At 36.1% G+C, this 15,929-nt stretch overlaps 1 protein-coding gene across 1 annotated transcript in view; it reads left to right on the top strand.

Moving 5' to 3' along the window:
* The first annotated feature begins 1,416 nt into the window (after window positions 1-1,416).
* The window catches only part of METTL14 (methyltransferase 14, N6-adenosine-methyltransferase subunit), a 30,298-nt gene continuing 15,785 nt past the window's right edge, over window positions 1,417-15,929 (top strand). Inside the window, exons 1-7 of the mRNA XM_045997560.1 lie at window positions 1,417-1,627; window positions 6,394-6,482; window positions 7,349-7,436; window positions 9,516-9,596; window positions 9,960-10,047; window positions 13,922-14,012; window positions 15,224-15,365. Of these exons, the coding sequence (XP_045853516.1) occupies window positions 1,562-1,627; window positions 6,394-6,482; window positions 7,349-7,436; window positions 9,516-9,596; window positions 9,960-10,047; window positions 13,922-14,012; window positions 15,224-15,365 (645 nt within the window). The 5' untranslated portion in view covers window positions 1,417-1,561. The remainder of the gene's footprint in view (window positions 1,628-6,393; window positions 6,483-7,348; window positions 7,437-9,515; window positions 9,597-9,959; window positions 10,048-13,921; window positions 14,013-15,223; window positions 15,366-15,929) is intronic.

Here is a 15,929-nt window from a genome sequence, read left to right as displayed (position 1 = left end):
ATGCTCAATAAATATCCATAAATGTTTGAATGAAAAATATCCTGATAAATAGTTCAGCTCAGTACTGAACTTACATGACTGGCAGGAGATGCAACTGATTTTTAATGAAACACCTGAATTCATATGTACAAGTTAGTATTATCTTTTAAAATACTGGCCCTTTGAAAATTAGCATACTTTCAAACAGTGCTGTCATTACTCAAGGGATATTTAGAACTCCTTTGAAAATTGCCTTTCAGAGCTAGTTCTTGAGAAATACATGATAATTAGTAGAATGTATTCCTGCCCACTTTTGGCCTAGTCTGCGTCACTTGGTTTTGATCTGGAAGATTTATTTGGTTTTAAAAATGAAATCCACTCTCAAAGAATAAAGACTTGTTACTAATGTTGCTAAGTACTTGCCACAATTTCCAATTAAACGTGAGGCAACATGATGTCTTAGCCTACTTCTGCTACTTTGAATTTGGAATAAGACAACAAATGTGGCGGATAATAATAGTAGTAACTTAAGATTGGTCTTTATTGCCTTTCTATGAAGAGAGGAGAATCATCACTGTGCCCTGCTCACCCACACCCTCCCTAATTTCAGTAACCTCTTTCCAGGGTTATTTCCAGCTAAGACAAATGTATAAGCACAAATGTATAAAAACATTTGTGCCGCTAGGGTCTGACGTCTAGGACATGAACCAAGACCACGTTTTACTATCACCCCCTTCCCTAAAGGGAAGAATCCATATACTTTTCCACTTTCCATATCCATACAGCATTCTGGTAAAACAGGAAACTTCTCAAGGGCTAGTGAAGTGTGGAGCACAGGCAGATGCAATGGCTGTTCCTTGCCTGAAGGGAAACGTAAGTAATAATAAGAATCTTAATAAGCACCTCCATGACACTGTGTGCCAGGCTCCGTTTATTCTTTGTCTTCACAGTTCTGTAAGCTAGGCCCTTCTATAACACCCATTTTACAAATGAGAAACCCGGGGCTCACGGAGGTGATTAACTAGCCAAGACTACTCATTCTTGAAGGACAGTCCAGGGTTCAAACCTGACACTCTGGTTCGAGTTTGTGCTTTCAGTGAAGAACTGCTATCTGGCAAATTTTAAACCGTCAGTACCGGCAACGGGGGAACTAACAAAAGGGAAAAGGGAATCAACAAAACAGTCCACACCTCGTAAACAGTGCTAATACACCAAAGAAGCCTGATGTCCCAAGAGAGGGCAAACGAGAGGCCGGGAGATGGACCTACTCTGGAGCGGCTCTGACAGACGCAGTCGCAGGCGGCAGAAGTGCTTCCGAGACAGATCCCGCGCCACAACATCCCTCATTGGGTCCCTTCCTGGTAGCGTCAAATCGCGGGCGTCCAGAAGGAGGTGGGACTTCCGGGCTCCGTGGAGCCAATACGGGCCGGGCCGGAAGTACCTATTGAGGAAAGGGTGAGGGATACCCGGTGCATGAAGGTCCCGGTGAATCTTGTGTTCCAGAGACTCAGAAGAAAAATCGGGTGGTTTTTTATCCGCTAATTGTCAGGTTTTGGGGGCAGTGGGAAGCAGGAGTTGGGACATGGACAGCCGCTTGCAGGAGATCCGGGAGCGGCAGAAGTTGCGGCGACAGCTCCTTGCACAGCAGGTCCGCGGCCCAGGGAGGAATCGAGAATGCGCGTGCGCGGTTCCCTTCTCTTCCTCCTCCCGCTCTTTCTTTTCTGTCTTTGCCTACGCAGTGCGGTGCTTACTTCCCTGGTTCCGCAACCCTGATCCCTAGGCCTACCTGCCTTTCTTGTTCTTAACTGCCGCAGTACCCTGAATATTCTTCATCTGTGCCGCGGTCATTATGTCGCTAAACCGAACGCCACGATTGGTCCTCAGCAACCATTATGGAATGCGCGCCAAGTGTCTGACTCAGGGCTCAATGATGGGAATACAAGGCTTTGGTCTTTGTAAATAAATTACCGTAGTTTGCGCCAGGAAAAGTGATTTGTTATCCCTTAAGTTTCTTTAAACGATTTAAATGGTCGTCTCTATCAGGCCTTCCTTCTTAGTACCTAGTTCTTGAGATTGTGGCTTCCTTGTGAAATAGATTTATAGTGTTTTCTTTGGGATCCTATCTAAAGACTGCATTAGAAGTAGCCTTAGTGTAAATTTTAGTTTGTACATCTTGTGTGTTGCTAAGTACTGTATCTTGGTCATCACCCACCGCTAATATTTGAATTCTCACTCTGTTTAAGCCACAGTAAACACTTGGAGTAGTTATCATTGACTTAGGTTAGGTAGTTTTTGCCCCGTGTCATCACCGCTAGGCCAGAAAATTGAACCCAGGTGAGTCTCTCCAAAGCTCGTGTGTAAATTAACACTTGATCAGGAGAGTACACATGCAGAAAACGCAGATGTACACCTCTACTTAGAGTCAGAGTTTGTGTTTCCCATCCTGCCATTCATATCACTAAAAGTGATGGAGGAAATACAACGAGGTTTTAATGAGGCACCTTACTCTTATTTTTCAGTAATGAATCTGGGTTTTAGTAAATGAAAATTTGAAACCTATACTCTTTGATCTGATGAAAAGGTTTATGGTATATATATATTAAATATATATGGTTATATGGTTATGGTATATATAACTATATATGGTTATGGTATATATAGTGTTAAAAATGTGGGAATTTGGAATCAGATCTGTTCTGTCTCTCTAGCATTATGATCTGGGACAAGTCAGGTATCTTTTCCAAGCCTTCTTTCTTGTACCTTCTTTTATTGGGTTGTCTTCAGAACATTCAGTAGCTTTGTTACCAAGTAAGGTTCTTATTTTTTAGTTTTTTTAGATTTTAGTTTTAGTTTAGTTTTCTTTGACTCAAAATGCATTCATAAATAGTTACTTTTGTGTCTTACTATACACGAGGGGATCTAGTAAGCCCCTGGCAATTCAACTATGAATAAAAAGTGGTCCTTACCCTAAAAGAGTTTGCATAGTGCGAAAAATTTAATGATGGGTGCCGTTTATTAAGTACCTTCAATGAATCAAGACTCTGCTAAGCTTTTATATACATTATCTTCAGTCCTACAAGCCAGATGCTATTTGCACCTTATAGATGCAGAAAATAGAGCTCAAAGAATGTAAGTTACATGCTGAAGTCCACAAAGTTTATAAGGTTGCAAGCTTGTAGTTTTAGGCTTTTCCATGCTCTTTCCAGTACACGAGCTGCTCCCTAGTCTTCTAGTTGGTTAGGAACTATTTCCACTTAAGTAAGGATGTCTGATATAATCAATGACAGACCTCCACTTTAGCAACTAATTTCAGCCTTTCTTTCGATTGTTTTCTCTATTTGAACAACACAGATTACTCTCCAGAATGTGGTTTGTGCAATTTATACTCTATGATTTTTTTTTAAGTTGTACTTCTTCCTTTTCTTTTTTTTTGCTTTTATCATTTGTTTATTTTTTTAAAGAAAATTTATTTTTTTGGTGTTCCAAAATTCCTTGTTTATGCACCACATTCAGTGCTCCATGCAATATGTGCCCTTCATAATACCCACCACCATGTTTACCCAACCCCCAACCCCTCCCCTCTAAAACCCTCAGTTTGTTTCTCAGAGTCCACAGTCTCTCATGGTTTGTCTTCACCTCCGATTTCGCGCAACTCCCTTCTCTCCATCTCCCAACATCCTCCATGTTATTCCTTATGCCCCACAAGTGAAAATATATGATAATTGACTCTGTTTGACTTACTTCACTCAGCATAATCTCTTCCAGTCCCTTCCATGTTGACAAAAGTTGGGTATTCATCCTTTCTGACGGAGCCATAATACTCTATTGTATATATGGATCATATCTTCTTTATCCATTCGTCTGTTGAGGGGCATGTTGGTTCTTTCCACAGTTTGGCGACTGGCCATTGCTGCTATGAACATTGGGATACATATGGCTCTTCTTTTTACTACATCTCTATCTTTGGGGTAAATACCCAGTAGTGTAATTGCAGGGTCATAGGGTAGCTCTATTTTTAATTTTTTTTTTAAAGATTTTATTTATTTATCTGACAGAGATCACAAGTAGACAGAGAGGCAGGCAGAGAGAGTGAGAGGGAAACAGGCTCCCTGCCAAGCAGAGAGGCCGATGTGGGACTCGATCCCAGGACCCTGAGATCATGACCTGAGCCGAAGGCAGCGGCTTAAACCACTGAGCCACCCAGGCGCCCCTATTTTTAATTTCTTAGGGAATCTCCACACTGTTTTCCAAAGTGGCTGCACCAACTTGCATTCTGTCCTCCTTCCTTTCTGATTTATGTGCATCTACTGTAGCATAGCTCAGGTCAGAATATTGTAGTGAAAACTGTCTTGATCTCTCTGGCTAAGGGTCTTCTTCCAGCTGGTTTTCGTTGTCCTTACTGTTGAGTACACTACATACATTACTTATTGTTAATACAGAATATAAATGTCGGCAACTTACACCTGCTTTTTACTTAGCTATAGCTTTGTTCCCAAAAAATCGTATATGCTTTTAAATGATACCAAATTGTCTAAATTATTAAAATAACATATTTAGTGCTTCCATAACAGAAAATCTTTGATTTACTTATTCCAGTCATTCCACAGTTCTGTTTTTTGTTTTTGGAGCATGTGAGGACAGTTATCTATGTGAGCAGAATTTTAACTTAAAGCATTTCTATTGCAATACATTGTATTCTAAGGTAGTAGGAAATCTAATAGGTTCATTCAAATATTGAGCATCTACTTTGAGCCAGGCATTCTACAAGCTGCTGAACATATAAATACCAAGAAGACAGAGCTCATCTGCTTAGAGAACTTACATGTAACTTGCGGAGCAGTAAACAAAAGTAAAGATAAAATAATTTAAGTATAAAATAAAATAATCAGAAGTCGTGATAGAGACCTTGAAACAGTATAAACAGGAAGTAAACAAAAGGAAAACCGAAAATAATTGAAAGTTGTGTTAAGTACTATGATCCAAATAAGGAAATAGAAAGGAGAAAAGTGGAAGGAGGCTACCTATTCTATGTACTCCTTAAGGAAATCACTCATCTGAGAGAGGAGTCAGTGATGGGAAGTTTAGAAATTGTTTTAACTATGGGAAGTAGATGTGTCTTTTAACTAATGAGAATAGGGTTCAGGAAGATTTTATGGGAGAGTTAAAATGTCAGGAACATTTGATATATAGTAAGAGATCTGTCATTGGAGAAACCTTAGGGGAGTCATGAAGTAGGCATACTAAAAAGGCAGTGGTGATTGCTTAAGATCAAGGCTAGGGACTTGTAGCTCTGATATTTTAGTATATTCCCTTTCCTGAGCTAAAGGGACTATTTCATGCAGATTTCCTCATACCCTGCTTAAAAATATAAAATTGTCCCTCCTGGCCTCTAAGTTGCATTCTGCAGTTGTTCATTTGGCTTTAATTTATTTATTTTTTTAAAAAAGATTTTATTTATTTATTTGACAGAGATCACAAGTAGGCAGAATAGGCAGAGAAAGAGCCAGAAGCAGGCTCCGTGCTTGATCCCAGGACCCTGAGACCATGACCCAAGCCAAAGGCAGTGTCTTAACCCACTGAGCCACACAGGCGCCCTTTCATTTGGCTTTTAAAGATGTCCATGAACTGGGTGCCTGGGTGGCCTGGATGGTTAAGCATCTGTTTTTGGCTCAGGTCATGATCCCGGGGTCCTGGGATTGAGCTGCATCGGGCTTCCTGCTCAGTGGGAAGCCTGCTTCCCCTCTCCCCAACTATCTCCCAATGCTTGTGCTCTTTCTCTCACTCTCTCTCAAATAAATCTTAAAAAAAAAAGAGATGTCCATGAACTGATCCCATATTGTGTAGCCAGCTTATCTCAACTAGTTATTTATTGTATTTTGCAAGAATTTCCCTGACTGCCAAACAGAATTTGCATTACCATTTTTTAGGTATTACTAAAATTCAGTGTTGTGCCTATAAATCATTGTATAAAGACTTGGCTTGAATAAAACTGGATAAATATTTATTACAGCACAAGATAAATAAGGTATAATATAGGAGCTGATGGTTACAAAGTGTTAATGCCTACCACCCTATATACACTATATATGAGCTGCTTTTTTTGTTTTTTGCTACTACTACTAAATTATGTTTTATTATTTACTTGAAAAGTAGAGGATGGCTGAAATTGTCTTAATTTCAAATACAACTAAAGGTATAAAATGCTTGCTAGCTCTCAGATTTGTTCCGAATTAACATGGTTTTGTTCCAAGGTATTTTCTGTTTTCCCTGCAAGGTAATTAATCCGCTTGCCTGCTGAAGGAGTTAGAGTTTGTTTGTTTGCTTTCAATTTCTGATATATTCACTGTTGCTACCCAGGCAGGAAAGGCTATCCAGTGCATTATGATCTAATTTTGGGTTTTTGTCTTTTCTCAGTTGGGAGCAGAAAGCGCCGATAGCATTGGTGCTGTGTTAAATAGCAAAGATGAGCAGAGAGAAATTGCTGAAACAAGAGAAACTTGTAGGTCAGTTGAATCTTTTTTTTTTTTTTTTAAGCAACATGTTAATATTGTGAGAGGGTTATTGTTTGCTTTTTAAAAAAATTTTATTAGAGGGCGAGCATTTGTGGCTGGGGGGCAGAGGGAGAGGGACAAGCAGACTCCCCGCTGAGCAGGGACCCCCCCCCCCCCCACCGCCATCATGGGGCTTAATCCTAAGACCCCAGATCATGACCTGAGCCGAAGGCAGACGCTTAACTGGTTGAGCCACCAAGGTGCCCCTGGTTATTGTTTTGACAAATAATCCTAGGGATGAAGTGTGTTATGACAAGCATCAAAGTAAAGATTTCAGAAATACTGATTTTTGGTTTTTAGTATTCATGAACTATGAAACACTTTCTGAATATAGTAAGTTCTCATTCATAAAGTAGTTAGAATGGAATTTTAGACTAAGAATTAGCTTATACACCATGAATTAAATGGTTATATTTACAAATTCTTATAAAGAAAAACATACTTTACCCTAAAAGTGGTATTCATTTGGTAGTTCATAAAACACTTCAGAATTTTTCAGTATTCTGGTTATTAATTTGAATATCAATTTTGCTTAAGGCAATTCAGAATGATACATAATATAGAAGTTTCTTTTTGCCATACATCCATTATAAAAGCTTATTTTCTGATTTGGTTGCTTTCTCATAAAAGTAAAATACAGAATTGACAATCAGGTTGTGTGATTTTTTCTTAATTTATAAACTAGATGAATGAATAAATACCGTTTAATCAGAAAAAATGTGCCTTGTTCTGTTTTTGTAAACTGTTATTTAATATTAATAGCTGCCATTTATACATCTTTCTATATCTCTGTGTGACACTTCAGTTTTAATTTTCAGGGCTTCCTATGATACCTCTGCTCCAAATGCAAAACGTAAGTGTCAGGATGAAGGAGAGACAGATGAAGACAAAATGGAAGAATATAAGGCAAGTAGAGAACAGGGCAATTTTCTGGTCAAGAAAAATATAAATCCTTACAATAATAGATTCTTATTCTTTTAAATTTATTTTTATTATTTTTTTAAGATTTTATTTATTTATTTGAAAGAGAGAAAGTGCACAGAGGGAGAGTGCACACTCCCCGCTGTGCATGGATCCCAACATAGGGCTCAATCCCAGGGGATCATGACCCAAGCCAAAGGCAGACACTGAGCCACCCAGGCGCCCCCCAATAGATTCTTATCCAGAAAAATAAATTTAATGAAAGCTCAGTTTTAAGCTTTCTAAAGTAAATGACTGTAGCCTATGTATACAGGCATACCTTAGAGATACTGCAGGTTTGGTTCCAGACCATCACAGAGAAGTGAATATCGCAGTAAAGCAAGTCAAGTGAAATATTTGGTCTCCCATTGCATATAAAAGTTATGTCTACACTATTTTATAGTCTGTTAAATGTGCAGTAGCATTAATATCTAATAAAGCAAGATACATACCTTAATTTAAAAATACTTTATTGCTGGGATGCCTGGGTGGCTTAGTCTGTTAAGGATCTGCCTTCGGCTCTGTTCGTGATCCCAGGGTCCTGGGGTGGAGTCCCACATTGAGTTTCTTGCTCAGCTAGGAGCCTGCTTCTCCTGCGTGCTGCTCCCCCTGCTTGTGTTCTCTCTCTCTGACAAATAAATAAAAAAATCTTTTGGGGCGCTTGGGTGGCTCAGTGTGTTAAGCCTCTGCCTTCGGCTCAGGTCATGATCTCAGGGTCCTGGGATCGAGTTCCGCATCGGGCTCTGCTCAGCAGTGAGCCTGCTTCCCTCTCTCTCTCTCTGCCTGCCTCTCTGTCTACTTGTGATCTCTCTCTGTCAAATAAATAAATAAAATCTTTAAAAAAAAATCTTTTTAAAAAATACTTTATTGCTAAAAAATGCTAGCCATCTTTTGAGCTTTTCAGCAAGTTTTAATCTTTTTTTTTTTTTTGCTGGTGGAGAGTCTTGCCTCAACCTTGAGGCAAGTTCCACATTCAGTGCTTGCTGCTTCACCTTACACTTTTATGTTATGGAGATGATTTCTTTCCTTAAACCTCATGAACTGACCTTTATTAGCTTCCAGCTTTCCTTCTGTGGCGTCCTTACCTCTCTCAGGCCTCATAGAATTGAAGAGAGTGAGGGCCTTGCTCTAGATTAGGTTTTGGCCGAAGGGAATGCTGTGGCTGGTTTGATCTTCTCTCCAGACCAGTAAGCTTTTTCCGTATCAGAAATAAGGCTGTTTACTTTCTTATCATCTGATAAAAATAGTAGTTTCATAGGGTTTTTAACAGAAATAAAATTGTCCTATTGGTGGTCATGTCTTTCATGATTTGAGCTGAATCCCAGTATTTACAGTATGATGAGATAAATAATAGACAATTCAGTCAACAAAATCAGTAGTTATAGGCAGGTATTTATTGATGAGAATGAAAAGGAAATTTTTATTTATTATAAAAATAACTAGGTAATGAAAAGCATGCAAAGAATTCAGTGTTTGACTTTAATAATAATTTGAAAAATTATATCTTAGGGAAATGAAATATTTATATTGAGTCTTGGGGTGCTTGGGTGACTCACTTGGTTAAGCATCTGCCTTTGGCTCAGGTCATGATCCCAGGGTCCTGGGATTGAGCCCCACATTAGGCTCCTTGCTCAGCAGGGAGCCTGCTCCCTCTCCCTCTGCCTGCTGCTTTTCCTGCTGATGCTCTCTATCAAATAAATAAAATCTTTTTTTTTTTTTTAAGATTTTATTTATTTATTTGACAGAGAGAGAGCGATCACAAGTAGGCAGAGAGGCAGGCAGAGAGAGAGGAAGAAGCAGGCTCCCTGCAGAGCAGAGAGCCCGATGTGGGGCTGGATCCCAGGACCCTGAGATCATGACCTGAGCCGAAGGCAGCAGCTTAATCCACTGAGCCACCCAGGCGCCCCTCAAATAAATAAAATCTTTAAAAAAAAAGTTATACTGAGTCTTACTACTCAAGATATCATAAATACATAAAATATTCCTTTTATACATAAAATGTCTATTTAATCTTCCTTTTCTAAGGATGAATTAGAAATGCAACAGGAAGAAGAGAATTTGCCTTATGAAGAAGAGATTTATAAAGATTCTAGTACTTTTCTTAAGGTAAATAAATTTTCATATTATGTCTTCACATTTCAGCTCTATGGATGAAAAAATTTTAAATATGTACTATTTTCAATATTTTTTCAGTTTTTGAGGAATCATTATAAAATAAAAAAATTTAAAATTATTCTTGAAATAATCTTCTGATACTTGGCTATTTAGGATGAGATAGTGCTATATCAATGTCTGTAGCCACTAAAGAGTATTACTGTCATTTTAGTTGTGTTTCCAAATATTACTAATTTTTTTTATCTATGTATCAACTTCTATTTTATATGGCTTCATAATAAAAAATAAAGTACAGAGTTAGTGTATCTGCCATTAGAGTAAATGCTCTTAATTTAATTTTTACTTTTTCTTTAGGGAACGCAGAGTTTAAATCCCCATAATGATTACTGCCAACATTTTGTAGACACTGGACATAGACCTCAAAATTTCATCAGGGATGTAGGTATGTTAGACTTGTTGGGAATATGCTATTGCTAACTCTTGATTACATGCATGTACTTTATCCATTTTGTGGATTATTTCTAACAAAATCATTTTTCCTGGCTTGGCTTTTCTAATTCTCGAATTATTTTTCCTGGCTTCCTATTTTCATTCTCCATACTTCTAGTATACCCTCCTTTCCTTCCTTCCTTCTTCAGTTTGGTTCTGTGACTATCCTTCCACTTTTATTTTACCTTCATTTATTCCCTCTTTGGTGCTTTTCCTTTTGTTTGTAGGCCTGATTTTCTCACCTATATTATTTTTTCCCTTGTCTCTAAAGAATTTAACATTTCATGCAAGCTGACTCTGTTGGCAACAAATTTCCTCAATTTTCTTTTTCTAAGAAAGTATTTCTCTTTCACTTTTGAAGAATAATTTCATAGAGTATAGGATTCTTGGCTGGTGTTTTATTCCTTTCAACACTTTAAATATTTCACTCCAATCTTTTCTGGCTTGCATGTTTCTAAGATATTGGATATAACTGTTATCTTTTTGTTTATCTGTCTATTTGTTCTTGTGTAGGCATGGTGTTTTTTCCCTCTGGTTTCTTTAGGATTTTTTCTTTATCTTTAACATTCTGTAGTTTGAAAATGATACGTCATAAGTTTAGGGGTTTTTGGCATTATATTATTTGATATTCTCTCTGCTTTCTGGATCTGGTTTGTTGTCTGATATTAATTTGGAGAAATTCTCAGTCATTATTATTTTAGATATTTCTTCTCTTTTTCTCTCTCGTTCTTCTGGTATTTCCCTTACACACGTTACATCTTTTGTAATTGTCCCATGGTTCTTGGGTTTTCTAGCTTTTTTTGTTGTTTTTTGTTTTTTCAGATTTTGTTCTCTTTGCTTTTCAATTTTTGAGATATCCTCAAGCTCAGAGGTTCTTTCCTCAGCCCCTCTCCAGTTTACTAAGTCCCTCAAATGTATTACCCCTGCATTTTTAAAAACAGCTTTATTGAGATAATTGATGTACCATATAGGTCACCCATTTTAAAGGGTATAATTCTGGTTTGTTTTGTTTTTAGTAAATCCAGTTTGTGAGTCATTACCACAATCTAATTTTCATCTCCACTAAAGAAACTCAATACCCATTACTAGTTAGTTCCCATGACCTCCTCCTCATCTGTCCCCTAACCTTAAGTAACCATTAACTAACTTTCTATCTCTAGCAGTTTGCCTATTCTAAACATTTCACATAAGTGGAATTGTACAATATGTAGTATTTTGTGACTGACTTCTTTCACTTGGCACAATGTTTTCAAGGGTTGTTGATGTTGTGGCATAAACCAGTACTTCATTTATTTTGACTGCCAAATAATATTCCATTGTATGTATATAACACATTTTGTTTATCCATTCATTTGGGTTGTTTCCACTTTTTGACTGTTATAAATTGCTGCATGAATATTCATGTAAAATTCTTGTGTAAACATATGCTTTCGTTTCTTCTAGGCATATAGCTAAGAGTAGAATTGTTGGGTCATGTGTTAATTCTCTGTTTACTTTTGGGGGAACTACACAATTACTTTTCAAAGCAGCTGTACCATTTGACATTCCTCCCAATAGTATACCAGGATTCCAGTTTCTTCCCATTTACCGTTATCTATCTTTTTTATTATAGCCATCCTAGTGGGTATGAAGTGATAATTTCACTGGGATTTTGACTTGCATTTTCCTGGTGACTAATGATGTTCGGCATCTTTTCATATTTGTTGGCTATTTAAATACTTTGGAAAAATATCCAAACTCTTTGCCTATTTTTTAAGTGGTTATTTGCCTTTTTATTATTACATTATAAGAGTTTATATTCTCAACCCACGTCTCTTATTAGACATATGATTTGCAAGTATTTTCTCCCATTCTGTGGGTTGCCTTTTTACTTTCTCGATGGCATCATTTGCCACACACAAAAAATTTAATTTTGATATCATCTCATTTATTATTTGTGTTGCTCACAAGCAACTCTTGAAGTTACTCTTGAAGTAGAAGCTGATTTTAGTGTTTTCATGAGCAAAATTTAGTTGTAGCGTAAAAAGTTATGATAATGTGAAGTGAAATAAGCCAGTCACGGAACAAATATGCAAATACTTAAGTACCTAGTAGGGTATATGTAATATAAATACACTAAAATAGTCAAACTCATGGAATCAGAGAACAGTGCTTATCAGGGGCTAGAGGAAGGGGAAAATAGGAAGTTGTTACGGAATTGCTAAAAAGTTTCGGTTATGCAAGATGAATTAGTTCTAGAGATCTACTGTGTAGCATTGTGCTTGTAGTCAGCAATGCTGTTGACTGTAGTCAATAAAACTTTAAAAATTTGTTAAGGGTAGATCACATCTTAAGCGTTCTTATCACACATGCACAGACACACACACACACCACACACACACACACACACCCCCAGAGGAACACAAGAAAACTTCTAGAGGTGATGGACGTGAATGTTGCCTTGGTTGTGATGATTTCATGGATGGATGCGTATGTCTAAATTTATCAAATTGTGTATATTAAATATGTGTGTTTTTATATGTTGGTTATACTTGAGTAAAGCTGTTTTTTATGATAGCTGTATAACTGAATTTCAGGATCCACCTTTATGCTTTTAAGATACATATTTCCCCACAGCGAAGATAAAGTACTTAGGAAACTATTATGGTTTGAGAAGAATTTACGTTTTCTGTTATAGAAGAGTGAGAGCCGATTCTGCTGTGATTAAAACCTGGTTATAATAAAATCTTTAAACTTGTTTTATTAGCACTGATTGAAGAGGCTTTATGAAATCTTTCACTTTTACTCTTTGATATTAAGGTTATTAATGTCTGTACTTTTGGTTTTTAAATTGAGATGCTTATATGATTTATATTGTTTGGAATATGTTTCTTGGAGTGAGGGGGGAGAAAAACCAAATAAAAGACTTTAGGAATCTTTGATATTCAAAGCCCTACTTATCCCTATAGTTGCTTAAACAGGCATTATGCTGCTTTACCTAAAATCTCTTCTGAGCGCAAAGATCTAAAACATTTTTGAGGACATGGGAACAGTGAGTCTTGTGTTTTTAAGTATGCTTTGTAGGACTTATATATGTTTTTAAAGATCTTAAGCCTCAAAATATATATGGGGATTTGGTTCATAATGACGAGGAGATGTGAAATCTTTAAAATTATAAATATTGGTACAAGAAATACTCATAGAAAAAACAGCTTGTCTTGGAGGTGAGAGGTAGTCTACTATTAGGGACTCATTATCTTCTTTACTAGATTTGTTCTAGGGTTGTGTCCATGAGCCATAGCCAATTAATTTAAGGTCATCAGCTGTGTTTCTCTCATCTCTAACTATTCTTTGTTTCTTCCTATATGTAATCATAAGAAAGAAAAGAAATACTCATTTTCTCTGCCTTTGATAACTATTTAAGAAGCTAAATACAAACATCCGTAATCACTAGCTTCCTAAGGCGAAAGAATTCTTTCAGCTAATAGAAAGGGGGAAGACATGGTAGAAGAAGGTAGTTGTTCTTTTCTTTCCTTCAGAGCAGAATGGCTTAACTTAATGCTGTGAGCAGATTTAACTTAAATATGAGAGATTAAATAGCTTATTAATTTGGACTGGGCTTTAGAACATCTGGGTTTTTGCCTGCATGTGGGGTTAGGGTCATTAGATATGAAATATATATGTCAAATATTTAAAAAATACTCAAAATTAACTTTTTTAAAAGGACACAAGAATAAAGTGGTGATTGTGTATTGTTGTGTTTTCCTGAGAGGGCTCATAACCTTTGAATTCACTGATACTAATTTCCATTGTATTGAAATTTAGTATTTACTATTTTTTGTCCTCAGGTTTGGCTGACAGATTTGAGGAATACCCCAAACTGAGGGAGCTCATCAGGCTGAAGGATGAGTTAATAGCTAAATCGAACACTCCTCCTATGTAAGTGTGTTTTTTCAGTTTTTATTCCCAACTCGGACTTAAAATAGTTTTTTTTATTCTGTAGCCTTTCTGTTTGAAAAAAATTCAGCACCTATATAATGTTAACAAACTTTTCCTGTATATGGTAAAATAGATTCATTTGACATTCCAGTGCTGCGTGCTCTCATTTTATTTTATTTGTTTAGTTTTCTAGATAATTTCTTTAAAGTGTCTCTAAATGTTTTCTTAGAAAAATAATTCATGTTTGTTGTATCTTGAGTTTCTTAAAATGTTTTTGAATGACTTTTCCTTTCAAAAAGCAGTTTATTTGTTGAAGTTTAGAAAACTTAGATGAAGGAAAAGAAAAAATAAAGGTTAGTTATAACTCAGCATTCAGCGATACTATTCTTAACGTACTGGGTTATGAAAGTTCATTTTAACCTTTGCTAAACAGAATAATGTTTTCCTCAAAAATGTATAAAAAGTCTTTGAAATTGGAAAATCTACTTAATTCACATTTAGCTTACTTTGAACATTTTATACATTTAACAATTTGCTAAAATATATTCTTTTAGTGATGAGAAGAACTACAAAGAAGTCCGAGTGTGTGGAGAAAAATATTAGCAGATTCTAACATTCATCCAATTTAAAAACCTGTTAAAGTATTTTGTATTTAAGTTATTTTAATGCTATGTATAAAAAAAAACTTTCAGTAAAGGCTAGTCGTAATTTATGCTTGGTAGCCAGAAAAGGCTATTAATATAAACAATTCTACTAACAAACAAATTGATAAAAGAAAATTTTACCCATCTTTAGAAAGAATTTTTTAGAAGGAGGATTTTAAAGCTAACAAATAGTTTTTTCTAACCTAACAATTAAGAAAAAATAATGTGGTAGTCCTTAGGAGATTCAGATGATGATGAAATGGGGCTCAGAGACTATTTACACTCATATAGAATTTTAGTATAAAAATGAGAGAAGTACATTCTTGATGTACATAGGGGAGTTTGATTTTAGTTTGTAGTGTGATTATAGCCATATCGTAGAGAAGAGTGTTGGTAGATGGTTTACTGTTTATACTGAGGAAAGACTCCTGCATAAAAAAGGTATTCAGTAATTAGTTTATGATTACTTTGTAAATAGTGTTTAGTAATATTTAAGAAATTCCTTTCATTATTATCTGTAAGGTATTTGAAAATCTCTTAGTCACTTTTTATGCCTTAATCAAATAGGTACTTACAAGCAGATATAGAAGCCTTTGACATCAGAGAACTGACACCTAAATTTGATGTGATTCTTCTGGAACCCCCTTTAGAAGAATATTACAGAGAAACTGGCATCACTGCTAATGAAAAATGCTGGACTTGGGATGATGTATGATGAAACTTTCTACATTGTAATTATTTTTTTTTCAATGAGTATTTATTTGATGAGAAGATTATAAATATTCCCACATTTTTAGGAATCATAAATACATAATATATAATGTGGCAGAAGATCCAGGGTACATTGACAGTTTTACACTATCTTTGGTCTGATTCTTCTTTTTGGGGCAGAAGTTGAAGAGGTAGTGAGTAAATAGTTTGTGGAAGACTTACAGTTGCAGTCTTAAGAGTCCTTGGATGTATAACTAGGAAAGTTTAAAGCCAGAATGACTGGTAATTCTTTCTGCATTTGCTTAGTTTTAGTAGACATTAGAGTATAGTACATATATATATGTAAAACATGATTTCTTTTTAAGGAACTTACAGTATAATGGATAAAAAAGATACATAATTTCAGTATAATTGTGATAAAATCACATTTTCCTAAATAAAATTAGGCAAGCTGGTAACTTCAGTCAGTTACATAAAGTTATCTGTTTTTACTGATCAATAACAAAAATAAATACTTACTGAGCACTACTCTGTGCTAGGCAATGTGGTAGGTACTGGAGAT

This window comes from Meles meles, chromosome 2 (genome assembly GCF_922984935.1).
Source record: "Meles meles chromosome 2, mMelMel3.1 paternal haplotype, whole genome shotgun sequence".
NCBI classification, from domain to species: domain Eukaryota; kingdom Metazoa; phylum Chordata; class Mammalia; order Carnivora; family Mustelidae; genus Meles; species Meles meles.
The sequence above is the reverse complement of the archived record's forward strand: the minus strand, read 5'-3'. Positions and strand labels throughout refer to the sequence as shown.